Source organism: Lampetra fluviatilis, chromosome 3 (genome assembly GCF_964198595.1).
Source record: "Lampetra fluviatilis chromosome 3, kcLamFluv1.1, whole genome shotgun sequence".
Lineage (NCBI taxonomy): Eukaryota > Metazoa > Chordata > Hyperoartia > Petromyzontiformes > Petromyzontidae > Lampetra > Lampetra fluviatilis.
In genome coordinates, this window is record NC_136277.1 from 27,885,454 (window position 1) to 27,908,336 (window position 22,883).

Below are 22,883 nucleotides of genomic sequence, written 5' to 3' on the forward strand. Positions count from 1 at the left end.
ACAGTCTGAATTCAGACTCTGTCTTCTCGACAGACCTGTTCTCCACCTGAGGACGGCTGCTTGCGTTGTGGCCGAAACGTCGTGAGAATTAATTGATTATGTTTTATTTTTATTATTTTATTATTTCCATTCTACGTGACTTTACGGAAAGAACCAAGAAGAAGAAGAGCCAGTCAGCGTGAAGACATGTCCGTGAAGAAGTACGCACGCTAAACTTTAGTGCGTAAAGAATGAACACTGCAGCACAGTGACGTGACATGTACTGCCACCGCTGCTCGCAAGAGCTCGGATTCCACGTGCGAACGGCGTTTGATAATAGGGAATCTGTCCGGTGTGACCACGTTTAATTACACGCTATCTCCGTATTAAAATATACAGTGTACTTTTAACTTGCGTAGATTGTAATAAAAATTGGATTGAAGGGAATTTATAATGGGTTTCAACTTGTAACCGGAGACTACTATAGCTATTACAATTTTTTTTTCCTGTGTAATGAGTCCGGCACTGCCAAAATATCTAGTTTTTAAGCAAAGTAGAGAAAATGTCCAGGCGATGGGAATTTCAAATCAGCTTTTAAAATGTGTGTACTTTGAGAAAAATCGAAAGAAAGCATGGTGAGATTTAAACACACTTATAGCCAGTTGGCCAAAGTGCTTCTTCAACGTGCAGTGTGGCCTTAAGCAGTTTTAAAATAGTATTCAAATTACAATTATATATTTTCTATCAGCATGAAAAAATTAAGTTGTTTTTTTTACTTAGTCATTTGTATATCATATTGTTCAGTATTTGTCCAGATTTGATTCTTGGGATATATTCACTTTTTTTGACAGAGATATGCATAACATTCCTCCTAACTTTAAGAATCTATAATGGCCTATGGATTTACTGTATCTGTCACCCTAAAAGCTACCAATTGGGAATTGCCAATTATCAATTTCCTCTTTGCTGATTCCCTGCTCCTATTGCTTGAAGAAGATACCATATGGTGGATCACATAGCAATGGTCATTTTATTATAGAAGTGGTTAGATTGTACAATATATGACCCAGAATCAATAACATAGTAATTATCACAATGAAACTGCAACAATAATTGCAAAGCAATAATTACCACACTTTGCGATGATACCACGATTGCGATGTTATGACGGTAACCACTCCTGAGTTTCATGCACGCATTTTTACCGTGTTTGTACATTATCAATCGAAGCACCCTCCTCTATATTAGCATCATCACCGTCGCCATCATCATCATCACCATTATGATGTTCTTCTTGGTTCTTTCGGTAAAGTCACGTAGAATGGAAATAATAAAATAATAAAAATAAAACATAATAAAATAATTGTCACGACGTTTCGGCCACAACGCAAGCAGCCGTCCTCAGGTGGAGAGCAGGTCTGTCGAGTAGACAGAGTCTGAATTCAGACTCTGTCTACTCGACAGACCTGCTCTTGCGTTGTGGCCGAAACGTCGTGAGAATTATTTTATAATGTTTTATGTTTATTATTTTATTATTTCCATTCTACGTGACTTTACCGAAAGAACCAAGAAGATGAATCCCTGCAGTCACGAAAGCTTTAAATCATTATGATGTTGTTATGGGCGATGCTGATGCTGCTATTGCTGCTACTGCTGCTGCTGATGATGAAATCGACGAGTGTGGTGTGTGATTGGGGAATGTACGGCGGGCGCGCTGAGACTGCACAGTGACACGGCCGCGCGCACACACGCGGACACGTTGGCGGAGCGCGTGAGCGTCACGCGAGGCCGTGTGCGTGCGGCGAGCGCGTAATGTAGCGGCACGGGCCGCTCAGGGCTCCCCCACCGCGCACTGCTGCTGCCGCGGAGCCCACGCAGCTGTGCCGGGCCCCCAGTACACGTGGCACCACCCCAAGTCCACGTGCCGCGATGATTACCATCGCCGCTATCGTTGTAAGTCATCGTCATCATCGTTGCCCGACCACGATCGATTCGGTGCTGGATGAAGGCCTCGGCTAGGTCATCGCCGTCTCGCATGGTCCTTCAGATGTGACGATCCACCCAGATGCCTGCACGTGAGCGGATTTCATCGCTCCGTCTCCGCGTCGCGATGGCGAGATGTTATCTCCCTCGCCTGGTATGCAGGAAGTCCTGGGTTCGGTCCCGACCTTGACGCTTGTATATGTGTTTGGTCGCATGGATCTTTCTCCGGCTCCTCCGGTTTTCCCCCTCCACATTTAGAAACACGCGTTTAGATTATTTGTCTGCTTTCAATTTTGCACGTGATTAAGCACTTCGTGAGGCTATCATGTTTGGCCAGGTCGCTTCTGAAAAAGAGCTAATAGCTCAGTGGGCTTAACCTGGTAAAATAAAAATAGTTTTGGCTGAGTTTAATCTTGCAATATTTTGTCATGTTTTGTTTGCACAGCAACAGTGCTTAAGCGCATACATAGCAAAGCGTGCTTCCGTCTGCAGTAAAGTGTGCCGTTTAAGACCTTGTGACAAACATAATGATATAATCGTCCATCGTGCACAAATGTCATATCCCAAATTACAAAGTTTAAAATTGCCCCTGGCTAAAATAATTATAGTAATAATAAAATTAATAACTACCCATGCATAGCTGCACTCCCCGAGGTCTCTGCTGCACCGAAGATGATGAATCTCGCCGTGCCCTCACCTGCTTAAATAACGCACATCAATCATGGGCTGTGTGAGCACAGTGGGCGAGCGCAGGAATTGGGGGCGCTACGGCCGGCATCTCGGCCTCCATCCCCGTGCCATCAGGGATGCAGTGGGGGGGGGGGGGGTAGTGGCGGTGGTCGCGGTAGCTTTGGTGGCGTGATGAGTGTACAGCTCGCTATGAACCGAGCAGCTTGAGTTCGATTCCCGCGCACCATGACTGACATCAGTGATGAGTATCTGAACTCGTCCTGATGAACAAGTGGGGAGACAAAGACGGTTGGACGCTAACAGCACTTGCCCCAACAGTCTATGTAGGCTACACAGGGGATATATATATTAATGTGGTGGTGGTATAGTCGAATGGGTGGTGGTGGTGGTGGTAATGATGCATGAGCGGGGGTGGTGGTACAGTTGAATGGGTGGTAGGTGATGGTTGAATGGATGGCGGTGGTGGTGGTGGTGGTGGCGGTGGTCCATGGCACAACGCTCGACTTACCGACCACCACCGGTGGATCGCATTCTCTTCTTGACGGCATCGCCAGGCGTGTCGGCATCCCGTGGTTTTACTCCTCTCCCACCCCCTCGGTTTTGCAGAGGCGAGCGAGCAGCGTAACGCAGCGTACACCGGGCACGCCGCGCAGAGCTGATTTATTCACGCCGGAGCCTGGCATCTCGGGGAGCCGGCTGTTGGGATAACCTCGCTAAACAAGAAAGCAATTTGCGGCAGATTATGACAGCTGGGCTTGGGTGTGCATTCCGCCAGGCTGTGAATTACAGCGTATAAAAAAAAAAGACAACAAGAACTACTTGATAATTTCAGCCGCATCGCGTCAGTGAATAAACGATGAGCGGACTTGTCTGTTCTCTTAATGGCTTTTGGCTTTACAAAACGACGAGTGAAAATGCTTCATTTTCATTCTTGATTCAGAGAATGCCATGCGAATGTAAACTAAGCCACAGGAAATGCTCCCGATCTCGACAGATCTCAAAAACCTAAAAGCAGGGCGAGAGCTTGGGCAGTGCTAGGATGGGCGGCTGCCATACATAACATGTGTTATTATAGGCATAGCGGCTCCACTGTGCTGTACTCCTACCATGGGTGGAAACACTCGATTTTTCCAGCGGCAGGCATCCGGTTTTTTCTTTAATACAATTAAACTCGATTTCTGGAAATTAAAACCTGGTTTAATGAATACGAAACTCTGATCCAAGGCTTAGGCTGCTTCCTCGTCGGTGCTGCTATCGTACTCGGGGGGCCGTCGGGCACGGGGTAGTCGTAGAATGCGGCAGGCAGGTTGGTCTTGATGAACACGAGCTTCTCCACAATCGTGGGCGCCAGTGAGTTCCTTAACTTGGAATGGATGAAGCCCATCGTTGAGAAGTGCGGTTCTGCAATTAGAACCAATTAAACCGGATTTCTCCCAATCTCAGATGATCGGGTTTAATATAAAAAGACAATTAAACCCGATTGTAAAAAAACCCGACTGTGCCACCCTTGACTCCTACGCTCACACATCTACGTTCCGCGCCTTTCCCAACCTGCGCCGGCCAGGCGGGTGAAGTGCGGTCCAATATACGTCCCACGACCCTGGCGTGGCATGGGGAAAGCCGTCAGCCATCAGTGCTGTCTTGACAAACAACCACCGCACATTTACACGTGTTTTTATTTGTCATTTAAGAGTGCACTTTCTCGACGGAAGTTGCAGAAGAATTGCCGTGGAATCTCCAGCGTACGACCCATTATTCTCGGCATATTTTTTGGTAATAACAATAATTAAGGACTCTTAATTACAGCGACTTTACCCATGTTCAGCCAGTAAGCAATGCAAATTGGATTTGAGGCACTGCAATGAGGATGTATTTTCTTTTCATCTCTTTTGGAATAATTGCGATGTCAAAGAAATTCAGGGGGTAACAACTCCTCACAGCGGGTTTCTGATTGCTAAAGAGTATTGCTTTGTTAGAATGAGTGATGTTTGCTCTGCAGTTCGTTATTTTTGGTCCGCGGTGACTCTACCGTCTAATTTATTGAAGAGCCGAGCCCCTGCCAACACCTGGTGGTGGCGGTTGTAATGTCCAGCGAAACGTCGGACAAAATTGTCAAAAATATTCGCTTACTTCTCAACATTCCTCCGCTTTTGCGGAGTTACAGCGTGAAGGAGGGAGGGCTTCATCCAGCAGTGTCACCATTCCATAAAAATTTGCGACACGTTAGATCATACATTATTACTACTGATATGCTATTCATCTTCCTGGTTCTTTCGGTAAAGTCACGTAGAATGGAAATAATAAAATAAAAAAAATAAAACATAATAAAATCATTCTCAGACCTGTTCTCCACCTGAGGACGGCTGCTTGCGTTGTGGCCGAAACGTCGTGAGAATTATTTTATTATGTTTTATTTTTATTATTTTATTATTTCCATTCTACGTGACTTTACCGGAAGAACCAAGAAGGTGAATCCCTGCAGTCACGAAAGCTTTAAATCGAAATTTGATATGCTATCGTTACATTTATGGTAGAACGTGGCCCCAGAAGGGCGCCCATCGCGGAGATGGAGCGATGAAATCGGCTCGTGTGCAGGAGCTGGGTGGGTTGTTACATCAAGAGGCAACGCTGCAAACGAGGTGGTGAAAGCGAGACAAAAGAACTCGAGCCGTGAGTCGAATCACTCAACGTCTCCGAACGGCGACAAATCAATTGTGTTTGTTGCGGGAACAGAGTGGTGGGGGCGTTTGGAGGGAGGAGGGTTGGGTGGGGAGGGCGCAAATAAGTCACACACACGTCCGACAATAATAGTGCCGCTCCACGCTTCAGGCGGCGAACACCTGGGAGGGCCGCGTTTGGAAGCGTCGCGGACGCAGCCGCCCCAGGGCATCTCCTCGGCTCCCCTGTCGACGCCGCGCCGAGGCCAGCGATTGGCTCGCGCGAGGACTCAAGCATCGTCCTGGGAACCGGCACCAGCGGAGCCGTCGCGATCGCAGCTGCAGGTGAAGCCCATCTGGAAGGGAAAAAACCACGTGGCTAAAATCCGAGACACGTTGACGAGGGTGATTCAGGTGTAGGCAGGAATCCGGAGTTTAATTTCTACCCTCACCCCCTCTCCCCACTTGCGCTGATTTTCGTTGGTGAGATAATTTAGCAAATGTACACAAATTATATATATTTTTTTCTATAGTCACGTAAATTAGGCATCCATCGTTGTGCTTTGAATCGACATGAACGGTTATTAAATTTACATGACATGTTAGTTTTGCTAATCGTGGTGTTATATTGGCACGTGTTTTCGTTTGATAGTCGCTGATGTATTTTTAGTTGTCATTCGTTTTGAATAATTTTTAAATTATGGAAAAAAACGAGTTATCATTTGAAGCAATTGCCCGGCATATGCAGCTCTGCTGTGTAACTGAACTTCAGAGAAAAAAATTCCTCAAAGAAAAAAAGATTGACAAATTGGAATGGTCAATTCTGATCGAACAAAAACCTCTTAGAATTCACAATAATTAGAATCAATCAAGGATCAATTCAGAAAGAAATTGTTAAATTGATTAGTTCGTTTTTTGCAAGTGGTGACCTCATCAAAATGTAAATTTCGGCTTTTTTTGTTTGCTTTCAAAATCAAATTTACCCACCGTGATGAGCGATTTTTTAAATAGGAATTTGAAAAGAACATTATATTTATCAGCAGTATGGTGGATTAAAAAAATAAGTGTCTCAGCCACCACTATTTTCACACGCGTGGTATGTTCACGTGTCACCTTGCACTACCCGGTTTGTCAGCGCCGTTCGCTTTTGTTGGTAGAGTCGGATTTAGTGTGATGTTTTTCATTTTTACCTTTGCCGTGGGCGTTGTTCCAAAGCCCACGACTCCGGCCTCGGAGCAGTGGCACCGGCTGGTTCTACGTGACGGCCGCGTGGATGAGACCGCCGGAGACTTTTCCGAATTCCGGAAGCTGCATCGCACGGCGTGGGGGCCCATCTCGTCGACGCTCCGCGGCATGGAGGGCCTGCTCGCCATCGCCGCAACCACCGCCGTCGCCACCGCCACCGCCGCCGCCGCCTCCACGTCGTCTGCCTCGCGAGCCGGTCTGGTGGTGGTGCTGCGCGGGGAGCGCGTGGTCCAGGTCTGCGTTATTGCTGTTGACAAAGAACCCAGAACTACAACTGAAAGCCAGGGCTTATTTTTTGACGGCAGATTTTGACAGCGACCATAGCGCTTTGTCGCGTGTTCGTGCTCGTATACGGAACAGTGTCACAGCGTGCCGAGCAACAGTTGTAACAATTACAATGCATGGATTCAGCGATATAGTTACCGTTATTAATTTGTTGCTGACCACTTGTACCACATTTTAAACTGATCAAACATCGGCTTGACTCCAACCATTTAAGTTTTTCGCAAAACCTTAAAATAGCCGTCGGTGAAATCTGAGCATTCCGTTAACGGGCACTAGAATGAGGACGAGATGGAAATTTTGGCGGAACTGTGGTAGAAGCGGGAAGTGAGCGTTCAAGCTGTGTAGGGAACGAGATGGCAACTAGAACATCCTCGAGCGGCGTGGTCCCACACGCTTCACAGTCAGGTTCAACATCACTCCGTCATATCCGAGGTCTCATAACTACCGTCGAACAAATGCATTCAGGTAGGCCTACAGACCCTTTATCATGCCTACATCAAACCGTTTAACAGTGCACCGAACTAGAACCTCCGATTAGCACAGTTGGCTATGTATGGTGTTAAAGAGTTCAGAGAGAACAAGTATTAGTTGGTGAGAACTAGAACTGGCGAGATATTCAGAATGAGTTGCTCATCTCCTGTTTACAGCCCCGAGCCAGCGGTGGAAATTACACGATCCTACTGTGGGGGCAGGTCTATCACAGAACAACTACTGCAGAGCTGACCACATTTATCAACCTCAGAAGGGATGATTGGCTGGGTCAAAAACATGAACCTAAACTAGGCTTCCATTAAGAGGCGAAGTCGAACTTTTTGTTTGTTCAGCACCCCTGTTATGGCGTGCCATGTAACGGCGTTATATAATTGTTGGTAATTATCTATAAACTAAAGAAAATAAAATATTTTACCAGGTAAGGTCCACTGAGCTACACAGTTAGTTTTCAGAAGCGACCTGGCCACAAATTATAGCTCAACGAAGTGTTGTATCACGTGAATATTTCTTGCAGCCAAATACTTGAAATGCATGTTGATTCTAAATGTGGAGGACCCGGAGAAAAATCCACACAACTACAGGATCCAACCCACAATCTCGTGTATACCAGGCGAGGCAGTTTTATCGTTATTATTAGAATTGAGGCTGAATTGTTGCAAATGGCGTGGCATGTAGAATTGCACCTGGAACCAATTATTTCAGAACCGTAATAACAACACCGTCCACCCAGCGGACGGTGGCACACCCAGCCGATGGTGGCACACCCAGCTGACGGTGGCACACCCAGCTGACGGTGGCACATCCAGCTGACGGTGGCACACCCAGCCGATGGTGGCACACCCAGCCGATGGTGGCACACCCAGCCGATGGTGGCACACCCAGCTGACGGTGGCACACCCAGCCTAACTCCGCAGAGAGAGCAAATAGTTTCCACTGTGATACAAAGCCACTTCTTTCAAGGAACGAAAGTGATTGCAAAAAAACATATATATATAACAAAAATAATTACTACCTATTTACTCACATTTTTTTTTATATCCATGAAAAGAATCTCAAATATAGTTTGTGACATTCCATAAAGGGTATAGGTGCAGCCCTGCAATTGCCTGCTCATGCCACTGCTGGCAGAAGCAGCCCTGACAGATACCCCCTCAGAGATTGCCCCCTCCGAGATGGTATCTGTCCTACTCTTCCACACTGACCAGGTGCCTCGGAAGAGGTGGGGAAGCACCCACACTTTACCCAACCAAACGTGACCTGCCAGTCAACTGAGCACGGTGTAGCCATGTATACTGCTGCATGGACGGAGGCGAGGATTTAAGCCACTTGCCCATCGTTTAAACTGAGGGGAGATTGAACTGACGACAACCTCTTGATTGCAATTCCGTTGTGCTAACCATTAACACCAGGGAAGCATCATCGATGACATACAATGGCTGTCTAGGTTTTTTTGGGGTGGGTGGGCAACTGCCCCTATTGACCCACCCCCCCCCCATCTCACCCCCAACCTGTGTGCACTTCTGCCAGGTGGCACAGGAGCTGGAGCTGGGGCTGCAGAGGCGCAGGGTGACGGAGCGTGATCTGTTGTTCGCGGCCGAAAATCCGGACTCACTCTTGCCCCTGCTGGCACGAGGGTTCAGGTGACAGCTCGGTGTCTCTCTCCTGGTCACGACGAACTTACAATTTGAAATTCACCGTCAGCCCAACGACTGTGATTCAGAGCATGCTCTTGCAAATTCTTGATATGTAAAAGGGTATAAAAATACTTGTAGAGGGACTCCTCTAGTTATGAACGAGTTAGATTCCGCAGGTCTGTTCGTAAGTCGATTTGTTTGTAAGTCCAACTTTACTTCTGTCGATTACAAACACGTTGTACGGCGTGTACACTAAACACGGGGAACGGCTTTAAAAGTTATATAATCTCCCGTAGATGCCACTGGTTCTTCATGTTCTGCAGATGTAGATGCCACTGGTTCTTCATGTCCTGCAGATGTAGATGCCACCACTGCCATCTATTGCGCGGTGGTTGAACTTACGACTATCGGTCCGAACGAGCGACTGGACATACAGACAGGTTTGTTCGTCTTCTTGGTTCTTTCGGTAAAGTCACGTAGAATGGAAATAATAAAATAATAAAATTAAACATAATAAAATAATTCTCACGACGTTTCGGCCACAACGCAAGCAGCTGTCCTCAGGTGAAGACCATGTCTGTCGGGGAGGTCTTCACCTGAGGACGGCTGCTTGCGTTGTGGCCGAAACGTCGTGAGAATTATTTTATTATGTTTTATGTTATTATTTTATTATTTCCATTCTACGTTACTTTACCGAAAGAACCAAGAAGATGAATCCCTGCAGTCACGAAAGCTTTAAATCGAAATTTAGGTTTGTTCGTATCTCTGAAAGTTTGTGTAAGTCGAATGCTCGTAAGTAGAGGAGTCCCTGTATAATAATTGTTTGCTTATTTATTTCGTGGTGTGATTTGTTTTTTAGAGATCGTCAATAAAGGTGTTTATTTGTTAGTTTAGAACGAACACGTCACGGATATAACCGCTCACATTTTGAAGTCTTTCAAACAGAAATATTGGTTTATGTATGCATTCATTCGTGTCTGGTCAAACTGTAGTCTGTCAATGAAAACGTACTTTTTTTTTTATAATAAAAAAAAAAAATTCATGCAAAACTGCATCTCACAACGCTATTGAAGACAACAGCAATAAAACATGAAAATTAATCAACGACATTTTTTTTTATAACCAAACATTATCAACTCAAATTAAGCATTCAGTTATTGATTCATGTTCCTTGACTTCGAAGAAAGAAAAAAAAACACCCAATAATGAAATATTATTTATTTCTCAACCAAAATAGATATACCTTTAGTGAAAACAACATTAATTCATTCAATATTCTCGATTCAAGACAAGCACCCGAAAACGTTCTCAATTCAAGGAAAATGCTTTCGTTCTCGTCCGCTACACTATCGTAGCTCTGCTAGCAGCTGTCTGCTTCGTGTCGTAGACCTTTGGCCTGCGGTCAGCGGCTGCAGTGAAAGAATAATAATTGAACGGCGATTAATTTATTCGTTCAAAAAAAGTCAGGAGTCTTTTCACAGAACAGCCCAAAGAGCCTGACGTTCATTATAGTTTCCGAAAGCCGGCGAAGGCCCTGCGATGTCTTATCAGCCCACGCAGGTGAATAAAATAAATACAAATGACCAAACTCATTACTATACACATTAATTTCCCTTTAAAAAAAAACGTGTGAATACGGTATCATCGTAAACAAAGCGTTGTTTGGTTATCGATTCCCATGGGAGGCGACACCGAAGGTCACGGCATTATTTACGCGGAGGCTGAAGATGTTTTTCATCAGAGCTGGGAGCTTCGGAAATTAATCTGCGTTGTTTGGCTTTAAAAAAAAAAAACTTCCATCCTTGTTTTCATTAACAAAGCACGAATCGGTTATCATCTATGCAAACAACAGAATGGGCATTAACGAAAAATTACAATTACAAGATCTAATTGCTGTAGCCTTTTTTGTGCTTGTTAAAATGTTTCCATACAGCTCGCAATAATAGGGCCTTCGTTTGTCAGGCATCGCGAGAGAAAACTTACGAACCGCAAAAAAAAATTAAAATGTTGGCTTGCCCACACCGATTCCCTCATGTAGATATGTATTTGCATTTTCTACTGAAAATGTACGCATGCTTTGGGCAACCTTTTGATTAACTTGGGACGGATTTCAGTAGGGTAATATCCTAAAGTGCAACACAGTTTTATACGCTGGGTTATAGTTTGAATCGGATCACGTTTACAAGAGTCATCGTGTCCTGTCATTATGGACAGACAGAGCCCAATCGCATAAACCGGTTTCAGCGTCAATAACCCATGTCTTCGTTGGAAAGCGTTAATAACGAACAAAAGAAACCAGCGATACATGAGAAGTCTTGGATATTCAGGGAGGCATTCCTGGGTAAAGTTTATTTTTATCGGTACATTTAGCGATTTAAATGTCATGATGTAATGTGCCTCTGCAGCACACTTGGTATTGCTCACGACAAGGACTGCGTACATCAAACAAGAGACGCGTGCTTCGTGGCCTTACTCGTGGAGAATTAAGAGTGAACACAACACATTTCCACAACGTGCGTCCGTATAAAAAATGAATATATATATTGTATCTTCTCTCGGCATCTGCTCGCTGTGTCGCCATTCCCTCCAGGAGCCCGGGCGGGCACGACCGGGCGGCCACGTGCATCCAGGCGAGCTGGCGCGCGTTCCTTGCCCGCCGCGACTTCGAGCGCCACCGACGGCGGCGCTGGGCGGCGGGCGTGATCGCCGTCGCGTGGATGCTGCGTGCGCAGCGCGGCCGCGTCCGCCGCTCGCTCGCCCAGAGGCGGCAAGCGCAGCTCGAGAACTTCCGCACGCGTGCGCAGGTGCGACACACACGTGTACGCGCGCGCGGGCAGGTGCGACACACACGTACGTACGCACGCACGCAGGCGCGACACACGTACGTGCGCGCGGACAGGTGTGACACACACGTACGTGCGCACGCACACAGGTGCGACACACACGTACGTGCGCACGCACGGACAGGTGCGACACACACGCACGTGCGCACGCACGCAGGCGCGACACACACGTACGTGTGCGCGGACAGGTGCGACACACACATACGTGCGCACGCACGCAGGTGCGACACACACGTACGTGCGCACGCACGCAGGTGCGACACACACGTACGTGCGCACGCACGCAGGCGAGACACACACGTACGTGCGCACGCACGCAGGTGCGACACACACGTACGTGCGCACGCACGCAGGCGAGACACACGTACGTGCGCACGCACGCAGGCGCGACACACACGTACGTGCGCACGCACGCAGGTGCGACACACACGTACGTGCGCACGCACGCAGGTGCGACACACACGTACGTGCGCACGCATGCAGGTGCGACACACACGTACGTGCGCACGCACGCAGGCGAGACACACACGTACGTGCACGCAGACAAGTGCTACACACACGTACGTGTGCGCGCACGCAGGTGCAACACACACGTATGCGCGCACGCACGTAGACGTGACATACACGTATGCGCACCTGTGGACAGGTGCGACACCCACATATGGGAGGCGCCCACGATGTTACAGAAACACACTTGTGGTGCTTGGACAACTGCAAGAATTCTTCCACGGGTGCAAGAATCGCACCCCCTTTTACCCAGTGAAGACTCACTTGAGTCTTAAGATTCGCCCTCCCCCCCCTTCCCCAGGGCCCCGCTACATTGACACGAGTGGCAAATTGCATTCACAAGTGTTCTTGGGTCTTTCGGTAAAGTCACGTCGATAGGTTCAAAGAAAATAACAAAAAAATAACAAAAAACTACGACGTTTCGATCGCAACGCAAGAAGACGACCGCTTGCGTTGTGATCGAAACGTCGTTTGTTTTTGTTATTTTTTGTAATTTTCTTTGAACCTATCGACGTGACTTCACCGACAGACCCAAGAATATGAATTCCTGCAGTCACGAAAGCTTTAAGTCAAGATGCATTCACAAGTGTTTGGCTTCATATGAGAGGACGCCGGATCGCCCAGAGAAAAGCCACCGTGCATGTCCAGGCGACGGATATACGCACTTGCGAACGGACCCAGGTGCTCCGGATGGTTTTAACAGTCAGGTGACACTGACCACCGATCCGGTTTTATGTGGGGGAGAGACTACAGACTCTGCTTCGGGTTTTCCCGTCTCGGGGTGGCACGTACAGGCGGATTGGTTGATGACTGTCGTGGGTCTGTGACGATTCGCCCTCGCTCACGGATTATTGCGGAGCATGGTTGTGCGTTCAGCTCCAGATGTTGATTCTCTTTTTGGAATATTACGCTGAATTTAGTGCTTTCAGTGGCTGGTGGGGATCCACGGATGCATAGCATACGACGTATAATCACAATATAGAGCCCTTTGGTCAATCACATACAATTGTTTCTGTTAATGTGGGTGCCGTCTCCTTGCATTAAAGGTTTTCTCTTGACACTTCTGATCCACCAACATGTTGACAATACTAAAAACAAATATTGACCAGTTACCATTTACAGGACTGACTTGAAGACTTATACGAAACTATCGTTATCACAATTGCGGTTCCAATTTATATACAGGTGTAATACCAGCCACCTAGCATTTATTTTGTTTATTGGTATACAGTACATTTTTTGTAAAGTCTCATCAATATCATTAACATTGATTTGCTTTCACAGCAAACCAAACTGTAATGAACGTAATGATTTATTTAGCTAAATTACAGTTGCCTTATACATATTTACTTTGTTTTTCCATCATAGTGCGGCTCGGTAAAAGCTGCATCAGCGGGTTTCATTTTTGTTCATATTATTATTTCTCTCCCCCTTTTGTTGTTATTTTATTGAAATTATAAACACTGCAATGTCCTTCTCTGCCCGTCGTCGCGCCATTCATTCGCTTTCCCAGCCCCCCCCTCTCTCTCTACCCTTTTCCAATTTCTATCGCGTGTGCCTTGCTTCCGCACCCCCCCCCTTCCCTTTTTCATTTTAATACCGTGCCCTGATGATATCTGGGTTCAAAGCTTGACTGCGCAGACCTAATTGCATGCGCCATACCATTAGCACAAATACGGAAATAAGTGCGGTGAATGCATTTAACGGTAAATGAAGTACCATTAAACGTAATTGAAGAAACATTTACTTACGCCATCCACTTTAATGTTAAACAATAAATTGTGCGGCTTTTTTGTGGAGCAATGATAATTATGCTACAATAATAGAAAATTCCATTGGTGTTTCGTTATAATGCTTTAGCGCCGTACATTAAAGTGGCTTTTTTTTTTAAACGATATGTATCTGCCTAATGCGGATGGCCCCATCACCCCAGAAATGTTTTTTTTGCGAAATCGTCCTAATGCGATGCGATGCGCGCGGAGCGGCGGATGGGAGGGTAGTGGGTGGAGAGGGGGGGGGGTGGGGCAGGGAGTGGGGGAATGCACGCATAATAGAGGTTTTGTTTGATCCATTAGGTCGCGGTAAACAGTTTGCGTTCCTTACAAACGGCACGCGGAAGGGCCTTCGGCTATACAAGTCTACCCCGGCTCCTTTCATCGCAACCACACGAGTCAGAGGTGGCAGGAATTACATAGTCACTATGAGATGTTTTCTTGTTCATGTTTTTTGTTTGTTGCGGTTGCACCCGATTCAAGAGCCGAATGGCTCACAGGGCTATACCTAATAAATAAACTTTGAACTTTGAAACATTGCGCGTGGTGTACGTACGACGGCATCGTATGACGATAGCTAGAGCCGGTGGGGGGGGGGGATACTTAATAATAAGCAAAGGATGGTGGAGCTATCGACGTTTTCCTCTCTTCTTTTTTGACTTGTGTCTCGCGCGAGTCAATAGCACTCCTTGCGTATGAATGATTAATGGGGGCACGCGCGCATTCGTTTGCAGAGCCCGCTTGATCGCTCGACAAACATCTCGGGCACTTTCGGCCCTGCGTACTTCTTCCGCACGCACAGCATCATTAGATAATAATGATTATGTAATCCCAAAGGGCGACGCGGGTTTGCTCGTAAATTGTTTGCGCCGTCTGGACGGACGCCGCCTCGTACACGCGCGTGCGCGCGTGCCCGGATGGCTTCTTGTTTTGTTTTGTTTAAACACATTAGCGGCCGAACCCACCGCGCTCTTCCGAAAATGACAAATGTTTTGTTACGCAGTTGTCGCCGGCGTCACGGGCACGGTGACCCCTGCCGCGTGACGTCCCCGCGTAATTGTCGCTTCGTTTACCGCAGAATGGGAATGATTGCCTGTGCCACGGTGCGGTGTCACCTTCTTTCCCCCGAAGATGAATGGAGTTTTAATTTGGTTTTCGCGGAGAAGGGAGGGGAGGGGATGAGGTTATTCCTCCGGCTTGTTTAGGCTTCTCCCGGTTGCAGCGGCGGCGGTGACATTAATTAGTGCTCACCGCTTCCCCGCTGCTTTTTTTTCCGCCGTGTTTTTAATTCCCGTCCTGTTAATTATACCCTCTCCTCTCCGTTATCACCGCCGTCGCCATCGCACGCCTCTAATTAAATTAATTGTCGCAGTGCTGGAGCGTGTGATTAAATTAATTAGGGTAATTTACGCGAACGCACCGCGCGTGCGAAAGCCGCGGCTGAGACTGGCGTGGGACGTTCTCCTCCTCGCAAAGAGCCCGGGCCGGCGCGCGCGAGCAGGTCAAAGGTTCTGTTTTGCAATGTAAACACAATCGTCCCCGTGCACAATAACACGCCGCTTTGTTAATTAAATTCAGATCTATATATTTTTTTTGGGGGGGTGGGGGGGTGGGGGGGTGGGGGGGTGGGAGCTCGCTTCGTACTCCCGTTGTCGTCCCGCACGCCACCCGCTCGCTCGCCCCTGCGATCAGCACCCGCACGTTTCGCTCAACAATGCTTTTGTTTCGCTCGGGTTTTATTTGTTCTGTGCAGATGGAGGCTAATTAATTGACCCCCCCCCCGCCTTTTAAAATCGCCAATCTGCCGCTGTTTTTTACAAAACTGATTATGCATTTAATTTTAACAGCTGGCTGACAGAAAAAGATGACACCGCCGTCATTAAGGATTTCACTCTCGCACAAACCTGATCTTTTGAAATTGAAAAGGAGCGGCGGCGCATTTGCCTTCTCGCGAGAGTGTGCGTTTGTGTAAGGGTTAATTGACGATTCAAAGAGAATGCATTTATATTTAAAATATATATACTGTTTTTATTTACAAATTAACTAATAGTTCTCTGAACGAATAACCCACGAATTGAAAAAACATACACACACCCCTGTACGTGGTAATGAAACGGAATATCATTGGAACAAAGAGCTACATTTTTTGCCAGTACACAAAGAAATACACTACAGACTCGAATGGCCCTTTTACACAGTCGTTATTATTTACGAATAAAATAAAGAACAATGAATCCACTAATCATACATTTTAAGTTTAAGTGTCCCCCATGCTCTAATGAGCTTTGGGTGACGCTCAGCACTATTGGCGGTTCTGAGCAAGCAAGCGGTGGAAATTCCACATTGTTATCATGGGAACAAGCTCATCCATACAAAACAGCCAGTCACTGTTGAACTGGTGATTCATGGAGCCTGCTGCTACCCCCGCCCCTGCTGAGCTATATCTGTGCGCATTAATGATCATCGACCACCCCCAGCCCGTTCACCAACGTGTACTCACCGGTGTGGTAAAGTATGGTCAAGCAAACCCCATGATGAATGATACAGCATGGGGAGGTCTTCATCCAGCAGTGCATTGACTAAGGGCTCAATTAATATGCTGTACGTATGTTCGAGGAATAGCCTTACGTTTGTGAATTTTTTATCGGGTAAAATCTCACCGCATTAAGGAGACTCTGAGGATGCTTGACATCTCGCAGTGTATAGATCGTGATGCGGGGATGTGGCATCGTGAGCTCACTGTTGGGGGATAAAAACCGTCAAGTCGCCAAGAGAGCAGAGGAACACTGCAATGGCCAGCTCAACTACAGGCCGTATCTGTATGATTGGGCCATGATACAAAAGGTGACCCATTTATAGGTACCCCACGAATATAATGTGGAGAAATTAGCGAGAGAGAAAACATTTGAATCAAATCTTTGTGGTGTCTCCACCACCCTCGATTACACCTTTCTTCTCGGTGTCTGCGCGAAACAAAGAAGTAATCGCGTTTCACAAATATCATTCACCCGTTGCAAAGCACGTAAAAGGGGGCATTCGAAATCACTGGGAGATCCTCTATAAGTATACAACTTGTCAATAAATCAGTGATTTTCATAAACGTGTTTCAAAATCAATTTCACGGTTTTTCTTTAACACTTCAGATTCCCTAGAATTACACAGCAATGTAGCATATACGTCCGTATCTTCCTGTGATTATCGCGCATTTACTGCTCGTGGCCAAGAATGATAGCGCATGCCTGCACATGCCTGCACATGCCTTGTTATACAGTCCTTTGCGGGACGGTTGGTGGATCACGCAGATTTGTGAAATTCACAAAGACGCTGGGGCTACGTAGTGACCAGCAGATGGCACCACAGCAAGCGGATTCTTGCATTCTGTGTGGGGCGTCATTATCTCCTTGTATCTCTCTGCCTTTTTTCTGGGTAATTGAGTTTCCTTCCACTTGAAGCCAGACACTCATTAATGGAATTGGCCAAACATCCCAAATGCAGGCACAATGGTAGCGGGGGAGGTGTTTTCTCCCCTGCCTGGTACACAGGAGGACGTCGGTTGGATCCCAGACCCTGGAGATGTCGGTATGTTTGAGGTTCACGTGTTCTCTCCCAGTAGTGGTTACGTGGATTTTTACTCAGGGTCCTCCAGTTTTGCCCTCCACATTTGAGAAACATGCGTTAAGATTAATTATTTGGCTAGGACTATAAATCCCACGTGCCACTTTGTTGAGCTATCATTCGTCGCCAGGTCGCCTGTGAAACAGAGCTGATACCTCAGTGGGCTTTACCGGGTTAAATAAAGTAGATAGCGGGGGAAAAACCCTATTATTATTATTATATTTTGGTACTGGCAAAGGAGGCCTCTTGATGTAAATATAGTAGTTTAGTTTATATAAAAATATATACTTTTGTGAGGATTTCCTTGGTAAATATAGGATATTATTCGTTTTATTTAGATGTTTTTTTTTTGGAATTTGCATTGAGACCTGTTTTTTTTTCTCTCTTGGCATTCCACAAGACCACGTGATGTCACGTTTCGTTTCCAGATCGTGAGATGAAGGGCGACAGTAGACAAATTAGAACGCTTTCTGTAGCAGACAGCAAAGTGAGTGCAGACTGGAAACAAATAAGCATATTAATCATAATACTGCACACACACAAGGTTATTTATAGACAGCAGAAGGTGTGATTGCAATCATAGGATCGGTCCCATCGCTGGATGAGTCAAAATTGTGGCAATCTTATTTGAGTTGTGATTATTGCATGAAGTGCCTAATATCAACTGTTTGTCCGTTCCACCCATGTCTCATTTCAGTATCTCGCAGAAAACTGGAAACGCATCCAGAGTTCAAGAAGGACCATCATCCACATCCCATCGCTGGGTGAGAGGCCATGGCCTGTCCCTCTATACTCCCCGCCCTGGACTGCGATTGCGGTGGGGCTTTGTGGGGCTCCGCTAGTGATGTCGCGTCGGACTGATTCCCAGTGCAAGGAACGAAATGAGTCCCCTCCCTACTCTTAGTTTTTTCGGTAAAGTCACGTAAATGAAAAAAAAAATAATAATAAAAAAATAATATTTTTATTAATTTTAATTTCATTTTTTACCTACGTGACTTTACCGAAAAAACTAAGAGTATGAATCATTGCAGTCACAAAAGCTTCAAATCTAGAGCCCCCTCCCTGTTCAATTTCCATTCTTTCCCTAACCTGTCCCCAGGGCCCCTCTGGCCTTCTGGGACCTGGTAGAGTTGCGTGTCCTGCACACTCGATAACTCCGTGACAGAGGCACCGTGAAAAGGTAGAATTGAGCAGAACACCCAAAGCATCATGCCAGGAAGGCCGTGTAAATTGTTGTAGGTAGAGATCATCGTGGGCTATCGCTTCCTTCCTGGTGCCAGATCTTGTATGTGTTGGGTCGGCATGATTGGTATTGTACAGCATCACACCGTCTGGCATGGGGTCATTTTGTAATGAAGCCCATTTAGGAAATCTCCTTTGCAATGGTATTGCATTATTTTTAATGCAAGTAATTAACCCTTATGTGATGCTGAACAATACAATTAAGGTTAGAGAAACGGATATTGCCACAATGAGAGCATTAGAATACGATTGTGTTAGCTTTAATAGAGCGTTATGAAAGCCAATGGAGATAATTAAGAAACAATGGATTTAGCATTTTTGTAGGTATTTGCCTCTTTATTGTTACCCCTCTTTTCGGTGTGCTTTAGTTTTTCAACTGTCTCTTAATAAAAAAAAAATAGTCTCAAAGCATTTGCACATGATTAAAAGAAGACATTGGTCAATAGATTAGATGGATAAGTAGGAGGATATTTTGGCAGTGAACACATTCATTAAATTTATTGGCCACTTTGTACTTAAGATCTTTAAAAAAAAACAGCAGTCGCAAGTAGGGCTGAACGATAGCAAGTCACAAGCGATGTTTTGCTATTTGAAAAGTCCTATTACTTTTTGATTGGAATTGTTTTTTTATTTATTATTATAACTTTCTTTATTTAACTTAACAATTGTTCTATGTTAGATTGTTCTTTTTCAATTATTTTTTTTTTTAATAAATACATGTTGCAAGCAATTCATATCTTTTAAGTTATCATCCTTGCTTTATAATATATAGAGCAGTTCATATTTTGATGGTATCATGTGGCAATGCTCCATTACATGTTTAAAATCTATTACACAGTGAATATTTAACTGAAGCTTGACTTAAAAAAATGATCTCAAATCAAATCGCAATATCTGTCAGAAAAATCTCAATTAGATATTTCCCCCAAATCGTTCAGCCCTAGTCGCAAGCAAGTAGTTTGCTAATATAACCTTTTGAAACCAATGGATCGCTATTAGAGAACGCATGCAATTGGATATATTATGTTGACTGCGGAGAAAAGTGGCTGTGTTTAACAAGTAGGCTTTCACGACTAATATGATCCATAATAGCGTTTTTTCTGGGTAAGATCGTGTGAATATAAATGTGTCGTTAAACCCGCCACCACCCGAAACAGGTAATTAGTAAGGTTTGTCACGTAAACAGAACGTGTCAATTAGTTAATAGTTCAGCACACCGGTTGTGTGTTGGAGAGTAAGCTCACAGCATTCACAATTCAAGCACAACGTTTCGCTGGTGATTACAGCCAGCCTCTTCAGGCGACAGCCAGATTTGTGGAGAACTCCTCCTGTTTCGGTCTTAAGTGGGAGGACACCGTCTCGGTGGGATAGACGACGGGCAGATGGCAAAGACTCGTGGCAGAGTGTGGGCACTCGATGGATTCTCGCTTCGCGGGACCACGTGAGATGGCCACGGCTCGGGCAGAACCTCCATCCAGCAGTGGATGGATCATGGCCGCCGATGATGCAACCCTCGCCGTTCACTAGCAGCCATATTTCTCAAACCGTTGCTCATTAAAAAACATTCTCGCTTCAACTTTGTTAACTTGGCCGCTGCGAGCGTTAGAGGCACTCCGTGCGGGGGGAAAAGATAATGAAGGCGCGGCGTTTTAAAAAAATAAAACGGGGGCAGTGGATAACTCGCGGCAAAAAGCAAAAAAAACGTAAAAACTAAAAGCCTGGTTAATGCCGAATGACCTCCCACAGGCCTAATTGCCGTGGCCGCCGCCGGATTATCATTTTCCCGCACTCCGCGCTCCGGTTAGTTATTACAGAGAGGGCTTCTCTTTTGGCCAGGGTCCCTGCGAGCGCCACGCCGGCCGCATAATGCAGCACCCTGCGTGGCGGACCATAATAGGCTACACGCCACGCGGCTTTAAAAATCCTCCGACAACATCATTACCTTCCCTGTCTCCTCACCGAGCCATTACCCGCAGCCCCGGAATGGAGGCAATCTGCCGTCATTTAAAGTCGCGCTGAGCACGCCGCGGCGTGGCTTGAGCGCGGAATGAGCTTTTAACAATAAGGGGCCCGATTTATTTTGTGTTTCGTAAATCCGGGCAGCGATTACCCGTGCCCCATTTACCAAAACTGGCATGTGCAGTTATTTATTTATCTATTCGGCGCCTTCGGTCTTTTCATCATTATTATTTCATGTTGTCCTTCGGTTTTTAATTTCCACACATCTCTCTCTCTCTCTCTGTTTGTTGTTTTTGCCACTAAGCGCCGTTGTGGGCTGTGCGTGAAGCGGCGCACCTCGCTAACGATCGCCGCGGCTGTCGTTAGATGTGACTGGCACCGTCTCTAATGTCCTGCTGTAATTATGGCTTCTTCTTTTTTATTTTGGCTGGAAAAGAAAAATAATTTAGCGACGAGAGGAGCTGGATAATCAGCGCCGCCCGGTTATGAAAGCGTTAAGACGACGGCTGCGCTGCTCGGGAACAATGTGCTCGTACTTTGCAAAATTGCGTGACCCCACTGCTAATGCGGACGCTGTTTGGGCCCATTTGTAATAATGAGCCACAACAGGAGAAGAGGCAAAGCGAGCTCGGCCCCTACACTCAAATAAATATCGCGTATGAACTGAAAGGGAATCTTTAACCGTGATTGCTTGTAATAGAAACTGTTTGTCAAAGTAATTGCGGTATACGTATGAGATATACATTTTAATTTTATGCCCACATATATTACACAGGTATCCTGTATATATATAGCTTGTAATCCTTGTATGTATTATGTGCATGTATGTGTGTATGTGTGTTTTGTTTTTATAGCAAACCCCAGCGATCCAATTTCGATTCCCGCTCATGACCAAATAACGGTGCCGAATATCTCAACTGGTCCTGGACCTCCCTCAGGTCGACTCAGCCTTAATTGAGTACCTGGGGTGGCGTATAAACATCAGCACTGGGGGTACAAAGATGACCTGGCAATGGTGCTGGCCAGCCACCTCCTCGTGTGCCATGCTGGCCTTAATAGTTGGTCGCTAACAACACCTGTCCTAACATTTTGTTATATAGCAGACAGAACATGATTTAACAGGGAAGCCACCCATACACAGGAGTATTTAGTGGTCACTAAGCCATCATTTGACCATTCAGAATAGTCCATCAGGTGTCGCGATCCATTGCCCCTAGGCAGGCCTCATGGATAGGCCAGCCCGCAGGGTTATATGCTGTGTATAGTTATTTCGTTATACGTATGTGTGTTATAATAAGACGAGTAGTCACAAACCTTTGAGCATGGGACACTGAATGTATGCTCTTGCGCGTGCCGTATATTTCATCTCTTTAAATTATTATTTCAATCGTGAATGTGGTGGGGGCTGTTTTTTTCAAGTACACAATTAACAAGTGGAGATGGGAACCTTGAAATGAGTATCATTTAGGTTGTCCTAACATTTTAACATCTGAATCTAAAATCCTTTCGACTTACCTACAAATAAAAAAAAACATATGCACACATGCGTCTATGTGTACAGACATATACGGTGGCACTAAGCACACTGCTTATCTCTGTATGTTGGGGCACACACCAATGAAACGTAAAATAAGGTACCGATATAGCGTTCGCCAGTATCGATAGAAAGTGTGCCCCCCTTTAATGTCTTAAAATTGGACTTGCCCAATTGGCTGCCCCCCACAACCACTCGCAGTGGAATCCTCTGGGCATCTGTTTCAGTGAAGCAGTAAATGAATCAATTCCTTTATTCAACCAAGTGAGAGCCCATGTGAAACGTGTCTCTGTTGCGAGGCAAACTTCACGTGTGTGTGTGTATATGTACACACAAAACAATGATAAAGATCACCGTTTGTAGCCTTGAACGTAACTGTCGGGGCGAATGGTGTTAGCGAGCGGCTGCTTGGGCCTCCCCAGTGCTGATGTCAACCAAGGTGAGTT

General features: G+C 45.9%; 1 protein-coding gene across 3 annotated transcripts in view; it reads left to right on the forward strand.

The window, feature by feature from the left end:
- The window catches only part of IQCH (IQ motif containing H), a 67,761-nt gene that overhangs the window by 18,059 nt on the left and 26,819 nt on the right, over positions 1–22,883 (forward strand). For all 3 annotated transcript variants that reach the window (XM_078885989.1, XM_078885990.1, XM_078885991.1), the window contains exons 7-11: positions 5,482–5,654; positions 6,525–6,788; positions 8,859–8,971; positions 11,556–11,769; positions 18,400–18,466. In XM_078885989.1, coding sequence (XP_078742115.1) covers positions 5,482–5,654; positions 6,525–6,788; positions 8,859–8,971; positions 11,556–11,769; positions 18,400–18,466 — 831 coding nt within the window. The remainder of the gene's footprint in view (positions 1–5,481; positions 5,655–6,524; positions 6,789–8,858; positions 8,972–11,555; positions 11,770–18,399; positions 18,467–22,883) is intronic.